The sequence below is a fragment of the Rosa rugosa genome, chromosome 4, assembly GCF_958449725.1.
Source record: "Rosa rugosa chromosome 4, drRosRugo1.1, whole genome shotgun sequence".
Classification (NCBI taxonomy): domain Eukaryota; kingdom Viridiplantae; phylum Streptophyta; class Magnoliopsida; order Rosales; family Rosaceae; genus Rosa; species Rosa rugosa.
Window position 1 is genome coordinate 55,776,371 of NC_084823.1, and position 14,373 is coordinate 55,790,743.

At 37.3% G+C, this 14,373-nt stretch overlaps 4 protein-coding genes across 8 annotated transcripts; 3 read left to right on the forward strand and 1 right to left on the reverse strand.

The window, feature by feature from the left end:
* On the forward strand, window positions 1-5,191 carry LOC133746209 (probable aldehyde dehydrogenase). The gene is made up of 16 exons (XM_062174382.1): window positions 1-295; window positions 769-848; window positions 1,053-1,156; window positions 1,405-1,472; window positions 1,655-1,712; window positions 1,852-1,965; window positions 2,335-2,418; window positions 2,725-2,829; window positions 2,984-3,097; window positions 3,237-3,368; window positions 3,464-3,553; window positions 3,904-3,993; window positions 4,066-4,275; window positions 4,393-4,503; window positions 4,714-4,793; window positions 4,880-5,191. Exons 1-16 carry the CDS (start codon window positions 210-212, stop codon window positions 5,016-5,018), a joined length of 1,665 nt encoding a protein of 554 aa, XP_062030366.1. The 5' UTR covers window positions 1-209; the 3' UTR covers window positions 5,019-5,191.
* A 132-nt stretch (window positions 5,192-5,323) lies between these two features.
* LOC133746210 (tRNA-specific adenosine deaminase TAD2-like) lies at window positions 5,324-8,794 on the forward strand. 5 transcript variants are annotated; one of them, XR_009864026.1, is made up of 9 exons: window positions 5,324-5,522; window positions 5,692-5,776; window positions 6,224-6,261; window positions 6,525-6,591; window positions 7,136-7,295; window positions 7,403-7,499; window positions 8,064-8,151; window positions 8,377-8,424; window positions 8,658-8,794. XR_009864026.1 is itself a non-coding variant. In XM_062174385.1 (9 exons), the coding sequence occupies exons 2-8, from the start codon at window positions 5,708-5,710 to the stop codon at window positions 8,418-8,420; spliced, it is 558 nt and encodes a 185-aa protein (XP_062030369.1). In that variant the 5' UTR covers window positions 5,324-5,522; window positions 5,692-5,707; the 3' UTR covers window positions 8,421-8,424; window positions 8,658-8,794. The 5 variants fall into 5 exon arrangements, 3 of the variants coding, with proteins under 3 accessions (XP_062030369.1, XP_062030367.1, XP_062030368.1); XM_062174385.1 differs by having other exon boundaries at window positions 7,403-7,487; window positions 8,057-8,151; XR_009864027.1 differs by lacking the exon at window positions 8,658-8,794 and having other exon boundaries at window positions 7,383-7,499; window positions 8,377-8,407.
* A 622-nt stretch (window positions 8,795-9,416) lies between these two features.
* LOC133743842 (uncharacterized) lies at window positions 9,417-10,913 on the forward strand. The gene is made up of 2 exons (XM_062171896.1): window positions 9,417-9,489; window positions 9,574-10,913. The coding sequence occupies exon 2, from the start codon at window positions 9,584-9,586 to the stop codon at window positions 10,760-10,762; it is 1,179 nt and encodes a 392-aa protein (XP_062027880.1). The 5' UTR covers window positions 9,417-9,489; window positions 9,574-9,583; the 3' UTR covers window positions 10,763-10,913.
* Window positions 10,914-11,103: 190 nt separating this feature from the next.
* On the reverse strand, window positions 11,104-14,255 carry LOC133744119 (tRNase Z TRZ1). The gene is made up of 8 exons (XM_062172256.1): window positions 13,687-14,255; window positions 12,900-13,062; window positions 12,719-12,789; window positions 12,538-12,633; window positions 11,936-12,049; window positions 11,782-11,850; window positions 11,589-11,663; window positions 11,104-11,506 (listed from the first exon to the last, which is right to left on the reverse strand). The coding sequence occupies exons 1-8, from the start codon at window positions 13,921-13,923 to the stop codon at window positions 11,432-11,434; spliced, it is 900 nt and encodes a 299-aa protein (XP_062028240.1). The 5' UTR covers window positions 13,924-14,255; the 3' UTR covers window positions 11,104-11,431.
* Window positions 14,256-14,373: the final 118 nt, after the last annotated feature.

Genomic DNA, 14,373 nt, shown 5'->3' on the forward strand with positions numbered 1-14,373 from the left:
TGAATAGGGAGTGACTCGTTCTTGGCTTGGCATCCTTATCATTCCGATTTGATCAAACCCGACTGAGCTTACTGATAGTGGCACTTCAATCCGCCACTTGAAAGTGACAGCCTTGTTGAAAAACCAGACCATTTTCTCTGTTGCAATCTGATCATTGGTTGTATTCCATTTAGTTACTCTTACGTTGTATCAGCAGCCAGCCAGCCACCATGAATAGGATTCTGGCTAGCAGAGAATTAAGAACCAGAGTGCCCAAAACAGCTTTGAGCTGGTTTAGTTCTTTAAATCTATCAAGGTATGAATATTGTGTTTATTGCTTAAACAGTTTCTGGGTTTTGCTTTCTGGGGATTGATGATTATATCTGGGGTTTATATTGTGATGATGACTATGGGCCATTCTGGATATTGGGTTTTCTTAGATGTGATAAAGTTTCAATCTTTTGTTAGGATGTGTTAAAGTTTCAATCTTTTGCATTGGCTACAAGTAATTTGATCCTAAATGATGGTTGAGGGTTTAAAGATTAAATTTTGGTGTAGGAATATGAGAGTAGTACAATGGTTCAATTTGTCTCTGTAAAAGTGTAATAAGTGAGAACTCATTACATGCTGCATGTGAGGTTTAAATATGAGGGAATTTGTATGATGTTCTTCTGTAGTAGTTTGTTATTATATTTGAAAACCCATGATGGAGGATTGGTTTAGATCTGCTATTGTTTATTTTGTATCATTGAAGAATTTTATAAGATATTTTGTTTTGTCTTATGACAGATCTGCTCATTCTTTACCCTTTGCAACTGTTGAAGCCGAAGAGATTTCGGGTTCACTGCCTGCTGAAGTACATAACTTGGGTAGGTTTCTGTGAATAATCCTTAAACTCGCAACAGTAATTGGTCTTGGAGAGTTGCCGGAAATTATAAGATGATTCATCAAGTGTGATTCCTTGGAGTAATTCATCATTTCTAATCATTTTCTCGTTATTTTCTTTGTTGCCTGATTTATGGACCTTTCACTGATGTTGATGTGTATTGAAAATAAAATGTTTTCATTTTTAGTGAAGGGTAAATGGACGAAATCTTCTACATGGAACACTATTGTGGATCCATTAAACGGGGAACCGTTCATTAAAGTTGCTGAAATTGATGAAACAGGAATTCAGGTATGCCTGTTGATTATTGTGTACACGTATCCTTGTTGCTCTTTACAAACCAATCATTCCATGGCTGAACCAATATATTAGGTAACCAAAACCCTTCTGCGCTTAATACTGTAGAACTTGTCGGAGTACCTACTGTCTTTTTAGGAAAACCTAATAATGCTAATGCTTTAGGTACTTATTCAATTTGTTTGTTTCACTGTATCTGTACCTTCACTGAATTCTTTATGACTGTTGGACTGCTGTTGCAGCCCTTTGTGGAGAGCTTGTCCAAGTGCCCCAAACATGGTCTTCATAATCCGTTCAAATCACCAGAGAGGTTAGTGTTTATTTTATGTCTCTGTTTAACTTTCTTGGGCATTATTTGTTGCCTAATTCTCAAACAGATATCCTTGTAGAGGATAACAAGATTTTCATCAAATTTTTCCATTTTGTTGAACTTGGTAGTGATATTCATAGACCTTCAAACAAAAATGACGACTGATAGACCCTTTATTATAGGTATCTTTTGTACGGAGACATATCTGCAAAGGCAGCTACCATGCTTTCTCTGCCAAAGGTAACAGATTAATAGTATAAAATGACAATGTTTTCTTTTTCACCTCTTTCGTACATTTAACTAAAGACTAATGCATTTCAAGCTTTGGATGTAAAAGGGTTATGGTACTGCAATTAACTTGACATTTTACGGCTTTCAGGTTGCTGATTTCTTTACAAGGTTAATTCAAAGGGTTGCTCCAAAGAGCTACCAGCAGGCCTATGCTGAAGTTTATGTAACTCAAAAGTTTCTGGAGAATTTCTCTGGTGATCAGGTACATTGAACATAAATATCAGCCCAGTACAGTATAATGTTTTCAGTGAAAAAGAAAGAGAAGAGAAAGATGCAGAAAGAGATTAAGACTCATAAGAGTTGGAATGTTGGATGACCTATGATTGATGGCCGGGTGCTCATTAGTATAGATACAGTACTACCCAAATATTCCATTACAGTTTGTCACTATTATGCCTAAGGTTTTCCCACATAGGATAATTGTAGAACAATATTTTAATTACCTTGAGTTAAGTTTAAGCACAGCACAAAGCTATTGCTGTAATGAAATGGACGTGATTTACAAAATGCCTTCAAGAAACTCAAGTTCCTTTCAACTTTGTTTACTGTCATCTTTTAACACACGTGGCAGGTCCGCTTCCTTGCAAGATCTTTCGGGGTGCCTGGAAATCATCTTGGCCAGCAAAGTAATGGTTACCGTTGGCCTTACGGTCCTGTAAGTGTTATCTTTGAACATAATTGATTTTTATTAAGAACCATTGTTTTTAAGGATGTGCTCAAGGTAGACACTTACAATAATCCAGTAACTCCTGTTTGTGGAGATAATGTTATTGTAAGCTATGATGTCTGCTTGATGTGGGATCCAGGTTTTGTTTTGGAAAAGAAAAGATTACCACATGAAGATAGATGCATCCCTTTACTATTCTATGTCTCTATAGTTCATAAGAAAGACTTGTTTGTAAGTCTTTCATAGTCCATTTCTTAATTTCATATTTTGATACATAAATAATCTTTTGTGCAGGTTGCAGTAATTACTCCCTTCAATTTTCCACTAGAAATTCCCGTACTTCAGTTGATGGGTGCACTCTATATGGGTAACAAACCAATTCTAAAAGTGGATAGCAAGGTATGCTAGTAGATGCCTTGGGTTCTCTTTGGAGGATCAATTATGGTTCTTTAGCGTTACATTTTAAGTCCTTCACATTACATTAGTGGTCTAAAGGTTAATATATTCTTTGTGATCTTTCTCTGTGCAATTTAACTGTTCATATTCTTTGTAGGTAAGCCTTGTTATGGACCAAATGATGAGGCTGCTTCATTACTGTGGGTTACCAATAGAGGATGTTGACTTCATCAATTCTGATGGGAAGACAATGAACAAACTATTATTGGAGGTTGGTTGAGAGTGCAACAAACTAATAACAAAAATTGCTCATAGATGTCATCGGTATATTTGTAGTTCATGGGGATTATGTTACATGTAGGTTAAAATAACATACTATATTGAATGTTTTTCAACTATTGCTTCAACAGGCAAATCCACGAATGACCCTCTTCACTGGTAGCTCAAGAGTAGCAGAGAAGTTGGCTGCTGACCTGAAGGGACGTGTTAAATTAGAAGATGCAGGATTTGACTGGAAGATATTAGGGCCTGACGTTCATGAGGTTTCTTGAAAGAATCTTTACTTCTAGATTATGCACAACTTTCTTTGTAGAGTGACTTTCATGGTTGATCTCTGTTTTTGGTTTCTGAATGTTAGGAGGACTATGTTGCGTGGGTCTGTGATCAGGATGCATATGCATGCAGTGGCCAAAAGTGCTCTGCACAATCCATTCTCTTCATGCATGAGGTAAGGTTCTCCTCTGTATTCTTTCCTAAGCTTATATTGTAGTTTACATCTGTAATTGGATCATATATAATAGTAGTTAGTTTGGACTTTGGGTATGGAGAGGGATTTGAACCCCTGGTAATCCTATCAATACATCACCCCATATATAAACTCGTCTGAAGTGCAACACTAGGAGTTTTCACTTTTAAGTGAGATCTCTCCTGTTGTTGTATCGTGTTAAAAGTTAAAATTCTACAGTCTACACCAGTAGTTTAGGACAGTAGGCAATCATTGATTCATTGTTGACACATTTTGAGATTCACCAAGCTGTGTATATGATTTGTTGAGTATTGTTCTTCATCGTCATGCAGAACTGGTCTAAGACTTCACTTCTATCCAAAATGAAAGATCTGGCTGAGAGAAGGAAGTTAGAAGATTTAACAATTGGCCCTGTCCTAACAGTAAGTATGCTCTTTGTCTTACTTTGTACTAATTTTACAACATATCTCTTACACAAGCTTATATTGTTGCAGTTGACAACTGAAACAATGCTAGATCATGCGAATAAATTGCTTCAGATACCAGGTTCAAAGCTACTCTTTGGGGGTGAACCTTTAGAGAATCATTCCATTCCACCTGTATATGGTGCTATTAAGCCTACGGCTATTTATGTTCCACTTGAAGAAATGTTGAAGGAAAATAACTATGAACTTGTAACAAGAGAAATTTTTGGGCCATTTCAGGTAACGAGAAAAGACATGCAACTTTAAGTTCTTTTTTATTTACTGATGTACCAACTTCATCTTACCTTTTAATTGCTAGAAGCTGACTGCTACTAATGTTAATATACTTGTTACTAGGTTGTCACTGAGTATAAGAAAGATCAACTCCCATTGGTGTTAGATGCTCTAGAGAGGATGCATGCACATTTAACAGCTGCTGTCGTGTCAAACGACCCCCACTTTCAACAGGCAAGAATTCACCACTGTCCCCATATTGATGTTCTCTACAATCACGGATTTCTGTTAATTCGAACTACAAATTATTGCAAGTTTACAATTGAGATCTGCACAAGTCACTCCTGTCCCCATATCTTTGCTTCTACTCCAGAAGATGGTTTCTTTGTACAGATTTTTTTTATTTTTTTATATATATTTAAATTATTCTGGAACTCTATGCAGGAAGTTCTTGGCAACACAGTGAATGGGACTACTTATGCTGGACTGAGAGCAAGAACAACTGGCGCTCCACAGAACCACTGGTGGGTACAAAATTTCTTATACTTCTGTTACTCCCATGAGAACATTGCCAAGTACTTATGTATACCAAAACGATGATGTGACACAGGTTTGGACCAGCTGGAGATCCGCTGGGTGCTGGCATCGGAACTCCGGAAGCAATAAAGCTCGTTTGGTCCTGCCATAGAGAAATCATCTATGATGTCGGTCCAATGCCAAAGCAGTGGGAACTTCCACCTTCTACTTAAAAGTCATTAGGGACAGATCCAGAAGAGGAGAACACGGCGGCCTTTAGTTTACTATGTGAGTGAACAAGCATGTAACCATAGGGTCAATTACATCACTGTTGCAGAACATATTAGCTATCATTGAGCCTCTGGCTATTTTCTGAACTTCGGAATAAAAGGGGTTTTGTAGTCAATCCTTGTTTCATTTCTGTGATGTTGGCGTATGAGAGGAAACATTGGATCGATACGATCTGATTATTAAAAGCATCATCCGCATTCCATGCTTGGATTGAAGTTGATGGATTCAGAATCCCATTATAACATGAACTTACAGTTCGATTATCTTAAAGGGTTAAAACATCAAAGACTGTTGATGTCCAATTACTCAACTCAAATGAATAATGGGCTGGGCCTATTACTCCAGTTAAACCCTTTTCTTCTTTCCTAAAACCCTGCGTTTCTTTGCTCAACAAGAACTCAGCTTTGCCGCCACAACTACACCCGAGACTTCACGCGCCTCTATAGGTTCGTACATCTTCAACTTCCTTTTTCACGTGCAACACATTAAGAGACAATACTAATTTGGCACTTATGTCTTCGATAAATATTAAAGATTGGAAAAAAGAAGACGCTAAATTTGTTTTGTTTTGTGGCAAATTTAGGCTAGATATAAATCTTGAATATGCATTTGCAGTACCTCACCTAAGTAGATGGCATCTCTTGAAGAAGAGAACCCTAATGATGATACCCTTAAATTTATGGAACTTGCTATAGAACAGGTACTGTTCAGACTTCTCCCAAGTATTTAGCTTTTCTGGTCAATTTAAGAAGCAAGTTACAGGCTTTAATATTGTGGATGTAATGTGGCTTGAATTGAAAATGATGGCTTGTTCTGGTTAAGTTACTGCCTGCCATTGACTGAGATTTCTGTACAATTCTGAGACCTCATTCTGGTCCTTTTGTAGTATGGTCGAGTGTGGTTTCGTTGCTTATGTGTGGTTGTTGGTGCTATTGGTAATTCCAATAATCTGGCTGACATTTTCGTATCGATTAAAGAAATTTGCCTTCAGCTGATGGAAACACTAGGCCTCATGTGGATTGCATGTCTTTACTTCATGCTGCTTTAAATTTAGATATATGCGTGTGTTTTTTTCCTACTTCTCCTGGTGTTAAGTTTGCTTCCATAGCCGTTATTTAACTTCTATATATGGTACTGCTTTATCTAGGCAAAGCTTGCTTTGGACAGCCTTGAAGTTCCTGTTGGGTACGCTATTTGTATGTCTTATGAATTCATTGTGTCTTGCTTTTAATATTCTATTTCGTTTTAAGTTCACCTTCTTATCCCTTTTCTTTGTTCACATAACTTTTGGATTTTTCATATCAGTCAAATAATTGAAGATTGAATAGGTATTATTCTATTGATCAGGAAAATTAGAATGTTAGGAATCTGCTTCATTTGTTAAAAGTCAAGGGTATAATACTATCAGTGCACTCTTTTCTCTAATCAATAAAATTTTGATTGATCAGCTGTGTGATTGTTGAAGATGGAAAGGTCATAGCGTGTGGAAGGAATCAAACTAATGAGACACGAAATGTAAATTTCCCATCAATTTCTTTTTATTTTCATACCATTCAATTTGTATTCTGTTTTTGGTTTGCATTTTTAGTTTCTGGAAACTTTATCTACTTATTGACACTTTCTGACTTCTGAAAGAACCCCATACATGTTCACGTCTCTTAAGTTTGCTTGATATTAGGATAATTTCTCACAATTTGGTAAGAAAGGTTGGGGCTCATTTAGTGCACATTTTCAGTAATATCTTGTTGTTTCTGGGATGACTGAGACTACCTCAGTTAGTTGGAACTATACTATATGCTATCTGTACTTATTATTACAGGACTCGCTAAATGTATTAAGTGGATGATTCCGTTTCTTTTCTTTGGACTTAAGTGCAAAAACTTCCATCTGTTGATTTGTTCTACATCAATCGGACTGCACCTCTCTTGTGTGTGCTGTGTCCACTATATGAGCTTGGTTTGGAACTTCTTTGCTTTGTTTTAGATATATCAAGTCTACTTCTTACACAAGAATTTGGAAACTGAGACCTATGGGTTTCTGTGCTTGCCTAAAAATGCAGGCCACGAGGCACGCAGAGATGGAAGCCATTGATACTCTTCTTAAGCAGTGGAGAGAAAAAAGGCTTTCAACGTCAGAAGTTGCTGAAATTTTTTCAAAATGTAACCTCTATGTTACATGTGAACCATGCATAATGTGTGCAGCAGCTTTATCAATTGTTGGTATGCCCTCTTTCTCATGTTTTGCTAGTGATATAATGAAAGTTTTCTCTTCTTCTTTTTTATTTTTTTCACCTTGATTATGTATAGGTAACTTTCCCCTTGGTCAGGTATCAAGGAAGTATTTTATGGCTGTGCTAATGATAAATTTGGTGGGTGTGGATCAATACTGTCATTGCATTCAAGCAGCTCTGAGCCACTCATGAGGTCCATATCTGAACTTAACACCATAAGCAAGAATTGATTCGAATTTTGCTAGTAGTGGCAGACTGGCTATAGCAAATATTGTGTTTAAAATTGATATGGTTCTACAAGTTTAGGAGTAGATAGGCAAAGTTAGAAGGTAAAACCAATCCCACCATACAGAAACAGGATGTTGACCATTTAGTTGGCTGTTGCGGCAATTTTTGTTTTTTCTTTTCTTTTTAGTGATTTTCTTAATTGGTCAATGCTGAAGAGTGAAGAGGTCTATTATTTTTTCCATTTAATAATGGATGTAATAGATGTAAAGGATCATTGATTGTCTGCAGCCATGATGGGAAGGTTACATCAGTAAAATTTTCTAGGCACCATGTTCTCCGAGTATCTGAGGTTTATCTGAGGTTTACGCATAATACTATACCTGAATTGCTAGATTTGTGCTTGAAAGTTGAATCACTGAAATAGTTAAGCTTTAAACAGTTCTTTGGTTCTGTGATCTTCTACTCAAGATGGTTATTCCATCAGTCACTTTCTTCTTTCTCTTTGTTGTATGGTGGTGGTGTATCACAGCGGAAAGGTTTCAAATGCACTGGAGGGATAATGGCATCAGAAGCAGTCTCTCTTTTCCGCAATTTTTACGAGCAAGGAAACCCTAATGGTATCTAGTTTAGGAATGATTCATGTTATTTTAGACTGCACTCAGATGGGAGAATTGTTCATGCTTGCTTGCAGTTTTGAATTCATGAACTTCCTGCTCATTTTAGGGATCCCAATTTGTAGCATTTTTTAAATGCATGAAACTAAACTCCCTACTGTTCCTAGTCAAAGTACTTATTTAAGATTCAATTCATGTCTCTAATGCACATTGTTTGGTTTGTTTCAGCTCCAAAGCCTCATAGACCTCTAGTTCACCGGGCTACACAATGATTATGTACGGATTTGGTGATTTATACTTTTAGATGATTTCGGCGATTCTGTTTAAGTTCATTTCTCCTTTTGTTTGTTGGTTTTTTGGATTGGTTTAATTTGATAGCACCTTAGCCTGGTTCATTGCAGTTTCTGTTTCTGCAAGTCTCTTCTATTCAGCTCTTTTTGTGTTGGTTTCTATTTTGTTAGTGTTTTCTTTTTCTGGTCAACTAACCAAAATTTTAATTTGGTTTACAGGTTTAATCAAGTTGTGGATTAGACCATCTTGCCTTTACAGTAAAGTTGACCAACTAGTTCTTAAGGGTTGCCAGAAGGGGATGTAGATGCAAAAGAAGACTTCTTTTTTTTTTTTTTTTTTTGTAAAGGTGTTTGGATAAGAGAAAACAGAGGAGTTGTTGTTGCCTTGTTGGAGAAATATATATGACACTAAATCAAGAAAATTGTCCTACTCTTTTGCGAATTTATTTTTGGGTCATGTTCTATACTTCTATAATGTTTTAAGAAGATTTACTTGCTACTATATTAAGAAAAGTTGCGATTGATATTTGAAAAACATAATAATAACTAAAATAGTCAACAATTTAATTAGTCCTTTGGCTGAGACCTACCTTTATGACTCAGCAGTCAAGATCCTTAACGACGTTGATCATCGAAACTTGAGAAATTTACGATATAGTGGTGGTTTATTAAATTGTGAAGAGTAAAGTCACTTTAGTTTGTAAATCGAGAATAACTCAAACTTGCCTTTCTCGTCTAATGTGCCCTCGCCATTTTCGTATTGATATTACATGGAGGCTGCTTGATTTGGTGGTGAGCTGCATCTACTCCGGAGAAGTTTAGGTCTCTTTCAAACAAACAAGTTAACAAACAATGAAAAAAATTGTTCAAAAAAAGAAAGAAAAAGACAAATGAATAATGGGCTAGGCCCAATTACTCTAATGGGCTAATAGAGGCCCATACTAGTTAAACCCCCTTCTTCTTTACCTAAAACCCTGCGTTTCTTTGCTCAACAAGAACCCAGCTTGATTGCTGCCGCCACAACAAAGCTCAAACCTTTTGTCCTCTACAGGTTCGTCAATCTTCTAAACCCTAAACCCTTTTCTTTCTTACCATTATTAATCATAGCTTCATATTCATCTTCTTTATATTTCAGAGTTTAACTCATGTCATTGCTCGAAGTGATCACCAAGGCTTCGGCCGAGTCCCAATCGCTTGGTTCTCCATCAGAATACCCTATTGTTCTTGACCCAGATTCCATTTTCGCCAATTTGAAACCCAAACTCGATGACCCAAATCCCATCTCTGCTGCTATTCCTCTTTGTGGTTGGCAGATTTCACAGACCGATTCAGAGCTCATTGAGTTGGGTAAGAAGTTCAGTGCCAAGCTTAAGAAGAAGCTCAAAAACCCAGTTAAGTTCGATAAGGCTGAGTTCTTGGGAATGGTGAATCAATTTCTTGAGAAGATTAGGGAAAAGGTTGGGGTTTCGGTTGGGGTTGATTCTAGTAATGATGGGTATACAAGGGTTTTGATTGAGAAGGTTGGGGAGTACATGGGGAAGGATGTTGCTGGTTTGGTTTTGGATGCTTGTGTTGTGTTGGAGGTTTGGGAATTAGTAGGGGCTTTGATTGCAAATGGGCTTGTTTCGAATTCTTGTTATGAGGATTTGGTTGCGAAAATCGTGGCAAAGAGGAGGACAGAGTTGCTTTGTATGTGTGTTAGGTATGCTTCCGATCTTGGATCGTCGGAGTTGGTGATGATCTTCAAGTATTTTCTTAGTCCAAGTAAAGTTGCTTATGCTAGCATTGTGGAGGTGAGGAAGGAATGGGAGAGCCAAGCCTTGTTAGCCGCAGAGAAGGCCAGTGATAAGAGTCTGTCGGGGAAGAAACTAAGCATGGCAAAAGAGGCTGCAGTGTTGCTTATGGTGGCATATGATGGCTTCTCTTCCGCGGAACTCTGTCTGCATTATTTGTTGGTGTCAAAGAATGTTGATGAGGTGATACTGTCGTCTGCGATTAGTAAGTTGAATGGGAAAGAGATGGTGAGTTTGCTTCGGTATTTGGGTAAGTGGCTGAAGAAGTACGAGAGGTTTCCTCAGGCAGGTCCCTGCCACAAGGCATCAACAACATTGGGTTTGAAGGCTTGTGATTGGGTTCCTAAACTTGAAGATGTTCTGAAATGCACTGGGGTAGTGCTGGATGAGAATTACTCTGCATTGGTGTTGCATCCAGAGTTTCACGAAGAGTTGAGGTCTATAAACAAAGTCGTTGGTTCCTTGACCTTGGAAGCAAGGCTCTGCTGCTCTGTGGCCAATGTAGCTGATAAGTTGAAAGCTGAAGTTTAAGGTTGCGGAACCGGCTTCTGTGATGGTGTTTCGTCAATATTCTTTTTGAGTTTCTTCTGTGATATTGGGCTCCATCAATACTGTAGTATGGCTGGAATTTTGTTATGAATGAATTTTTGCAGTTACTATGAACTTTGAATGTTCATGTTTATTATGCTAGCCTGCGTTGTATATTTCTATTTGTTTGCAGTAGAAGTCTTTTAAGTTCTGTTAAATCAAATCATGAAATGGAAAAAAAAAAAAAAAAAAAAGAGGGTGAGACCGGGTAGTAGAAGAAATACTAGCATCTAAATGCATTTCAGAGGCACCCAACAACCACGAAAATCAAAACCAGTATGGTATAAACAATTGGGAGCATCATCTCATTGACTGTGATTGAGAAGCAATACTGACTTTGCCAGTTTTTAATTGTGATAAACACTTGATGTCTATAAGAGTAAGAGGCGCTATTGACATAAATGAGATCAGTACAAGACAATAAACACGAATTAGTAAATGAGATCTACTAAGTACTAACATTCCACCTATATGCTCTTGCACTCATATCTTGTTCTTATGCGAGCATATCCACGATGCATTGCCGATTTCTCATGTGCTTTTCTTCAGCACACATATTCAAGTTGCCAAAATTGATGTCATGAAAAGACAAAACTCTAGACCAGCTTGCCATCAAAAACCTTCTGTAAGTGCAAAAACTCGCCCTGCTAAAGGAGGAGGCAACGCCGATACAGCTCGTTGAATTTCCTGGTAAATCACAATTCACAAGTACGGAGTTTTAACAGTTTATTGATGACAAAGATACAAACTATGAAGCTGTTCGTCTTACCTCCACTGTGTATCGAGCTGAGAAGTGAATAAGAAGAATTGCTTTGTTTTCGAACCTTTCTGCATGATTAATTATCTGGAAAAGAGTCATCCAAATAGGAAAATGTTAAATAGTGAGAGGAGACTAGATGGATACATCAAATATCAGACACCAATGTGAGCACTAGAGAATCTAAAGAGTTTGGAGATTGAACCTCAGATAGATGAATGTGTCCATAATCTCTTGCATGCTCCACTGTAATTGACTCATCTAGGAAGGTACTCTGCAGGAGAAATAGGAAACAAGTATTATACTCTGACCAAATAATAGCCTCACCAATGCTCAATAACTTAAGATAAGTAATGTACCTCCATGACAAGAATCTTTGCTCTCAGCACATCAATATTACTACTGTCAACTATGAAATCAGATGTGGTATCTCCTGTGAAAGCAACTTGAGGTTCTATCAAAGTATCTGTAATCTGCACATAAGAAAATTCCAACTTTGTAAACTACTAATGACCCAAAAATAAGTGAGTGCGGATGGATAAATTTTTGACAAACACAAGATTCGAAAAAAAGGCAACGCCACTACCAGAAATGCATAGAGCTTTAAAACCAGTAAGTCTACAATATCAGGGTCTTAGATTTCAACAATCTTACACATAACAGCACTTGAGAGGTACAATATTAGATTCGATACCAGTGGTTACATTAACATCATTAAGTAGTGTTCTTGTTCGTGGAATCTGGTCCATCTATTATGTCTACAAATCAGGGATTTTGTTTTGGATTTTGGAAAGGTACAGTAAGACTGACAATATGAAGCCAAAACTAAACAATCTCACCAAAAAAATAATAAATAAATAAATAAAATAAAAAAGAAGAAGAAGGAAAATCAGGGAAAAGAGCAGTCCGGTAGCTTAAATCTGATGCCAAAAGTATGGTATATAAGATTTTCGAGACACACCTCCACGCCTGATAATTTCAACTCTTTAATTTCAGTCCCAGATAGGCCGAGATACTCCTGCTTAAGTTTATGTTTTACCGAGTATACTACGTAACCCTGTCACAAATAATGCATAGCCAGTTAGGACTAGAATAAACCTCAACAGTTATTGATCTTCAAAAGAGAAAGATAATTAGTCTACCTGACTTGGTATTCTATGATAAGTCCTAAAAGCTTTTACTTTGAGATCCTTTCTCATATGGAATTCTTCTCCTGCAAACATAAACTGCATTGGATAAACAGGAACTCCATTCCGCAAGAAGAAGGCACAAGAAACAAAAGTGTCATTTGGTGGATGAATTTGAATAAGAATCAGCAATTACCAGCATCCAAGCCAATCAGATTATGCTTCAGCTCCGATTGATCCATTTTTCTGTGCACCTCAAAGAGTTCTTCAACAACTTCTTTTATACATTTTGGTACAATGATAGTTGGGGGCTTCATGCTGTATAGCCCACGAGTTGCAACATACATAGGCAGTCCTCCCTAAGTAGAAGTGAAGCAACAATGACAATGATCAGTATTGATGCTATAGAAAGGAACATCATGAAAACTGAGCCATCTTCATGGGTGTTCTTTTTCTTGGGATTTTGGGGATGGGAATAGGTCTTTGGGCTTATGTATTAGGTTTTACAAGATATCTTGGAACTCCACGGTGGACTCAGGGATTATTTAGTAAAAAAGAGAGTAATCACTATAAAGCACAATTGTGCGATGCTCAACAGAAAACCAAGTTCATCTTCTCCAGTCATGTAAAAACACAGTGCACTATATCCATCAAAAGTTTTAAGCTTTCCGCTCACGAATCTTAGCTCTTTCACAATTCATTTGTACATCAATGCTCATTTACTATATACAATATAGATCTTTAGCAAATCAAAAGGAGCAAAACAAGGAATCTCAAAATGCATTAGCAGTCATGTCATGTTCATGATCCAAGTGATTCATTAAGCAGTAATATTTCAAAAGGCTAAAATCTTCCAACATCACAAGCACACAGCAAATCAATACATCAAAGACCTTATCTTTATCATTCATTAAACAGAGAAAACCCATCAATATAAACAATTCCTGAGAAAAACCCATATAAGAAAAGAAGGGAGCTCATACAATGTGATCCATGTGGGCATGTGAGATAAAGAGGAAGTCTTGGGCAATAGCACGTTGTGGGCATCGTCCAATATCAAATGACGACTTGAGAGATGGAAAGATTACACAGGTTTCGTGGCCTCCAATTGATAAACCCTCAACTGGGTACCCTTCAATGGTTAAACCCCTGGCTTTCTTTGAATTAGGGTCTGAGGAATCTTGGATTGGCTCAGAGCCTATGCTTCTACTTCCGGCCATAGAAGAGTGACCAATGAGCAAGAATTGGACAGAAGAAGAGGACGGAAAATTTGGAGGGTACAAGAGAATTTAGTCGGCGATGGGCAGCAGAGTTTGGTAGAGGAGGTCGGAGTTTCAAGTTTGAAACTTTAAGCGGAGGAGGCTAGAAATTACTGACACAAGCTATACACACGAGTGAGTGAATTATGTGTGAATGTTATATATGATCAAACTTCTCAATGAAAAAATTTTCTCAAAATTATATGCGTCTTTTTTAAAAAATCTATGCGAAATTTCTATAATTTTAAAGTATCGAAATTTTCACTATGATCGGCTAAAGGAGTTGACAAGATTTACTTTGAAGGTGAAGTGTTTTTGCTTACCATAGACTTGGGGGTGTGCTTATGTTCTATAATGAGTAGTCATGTTGCATTATAGGTTATGCCTGCACCTAGAACCTCCATGTATTAG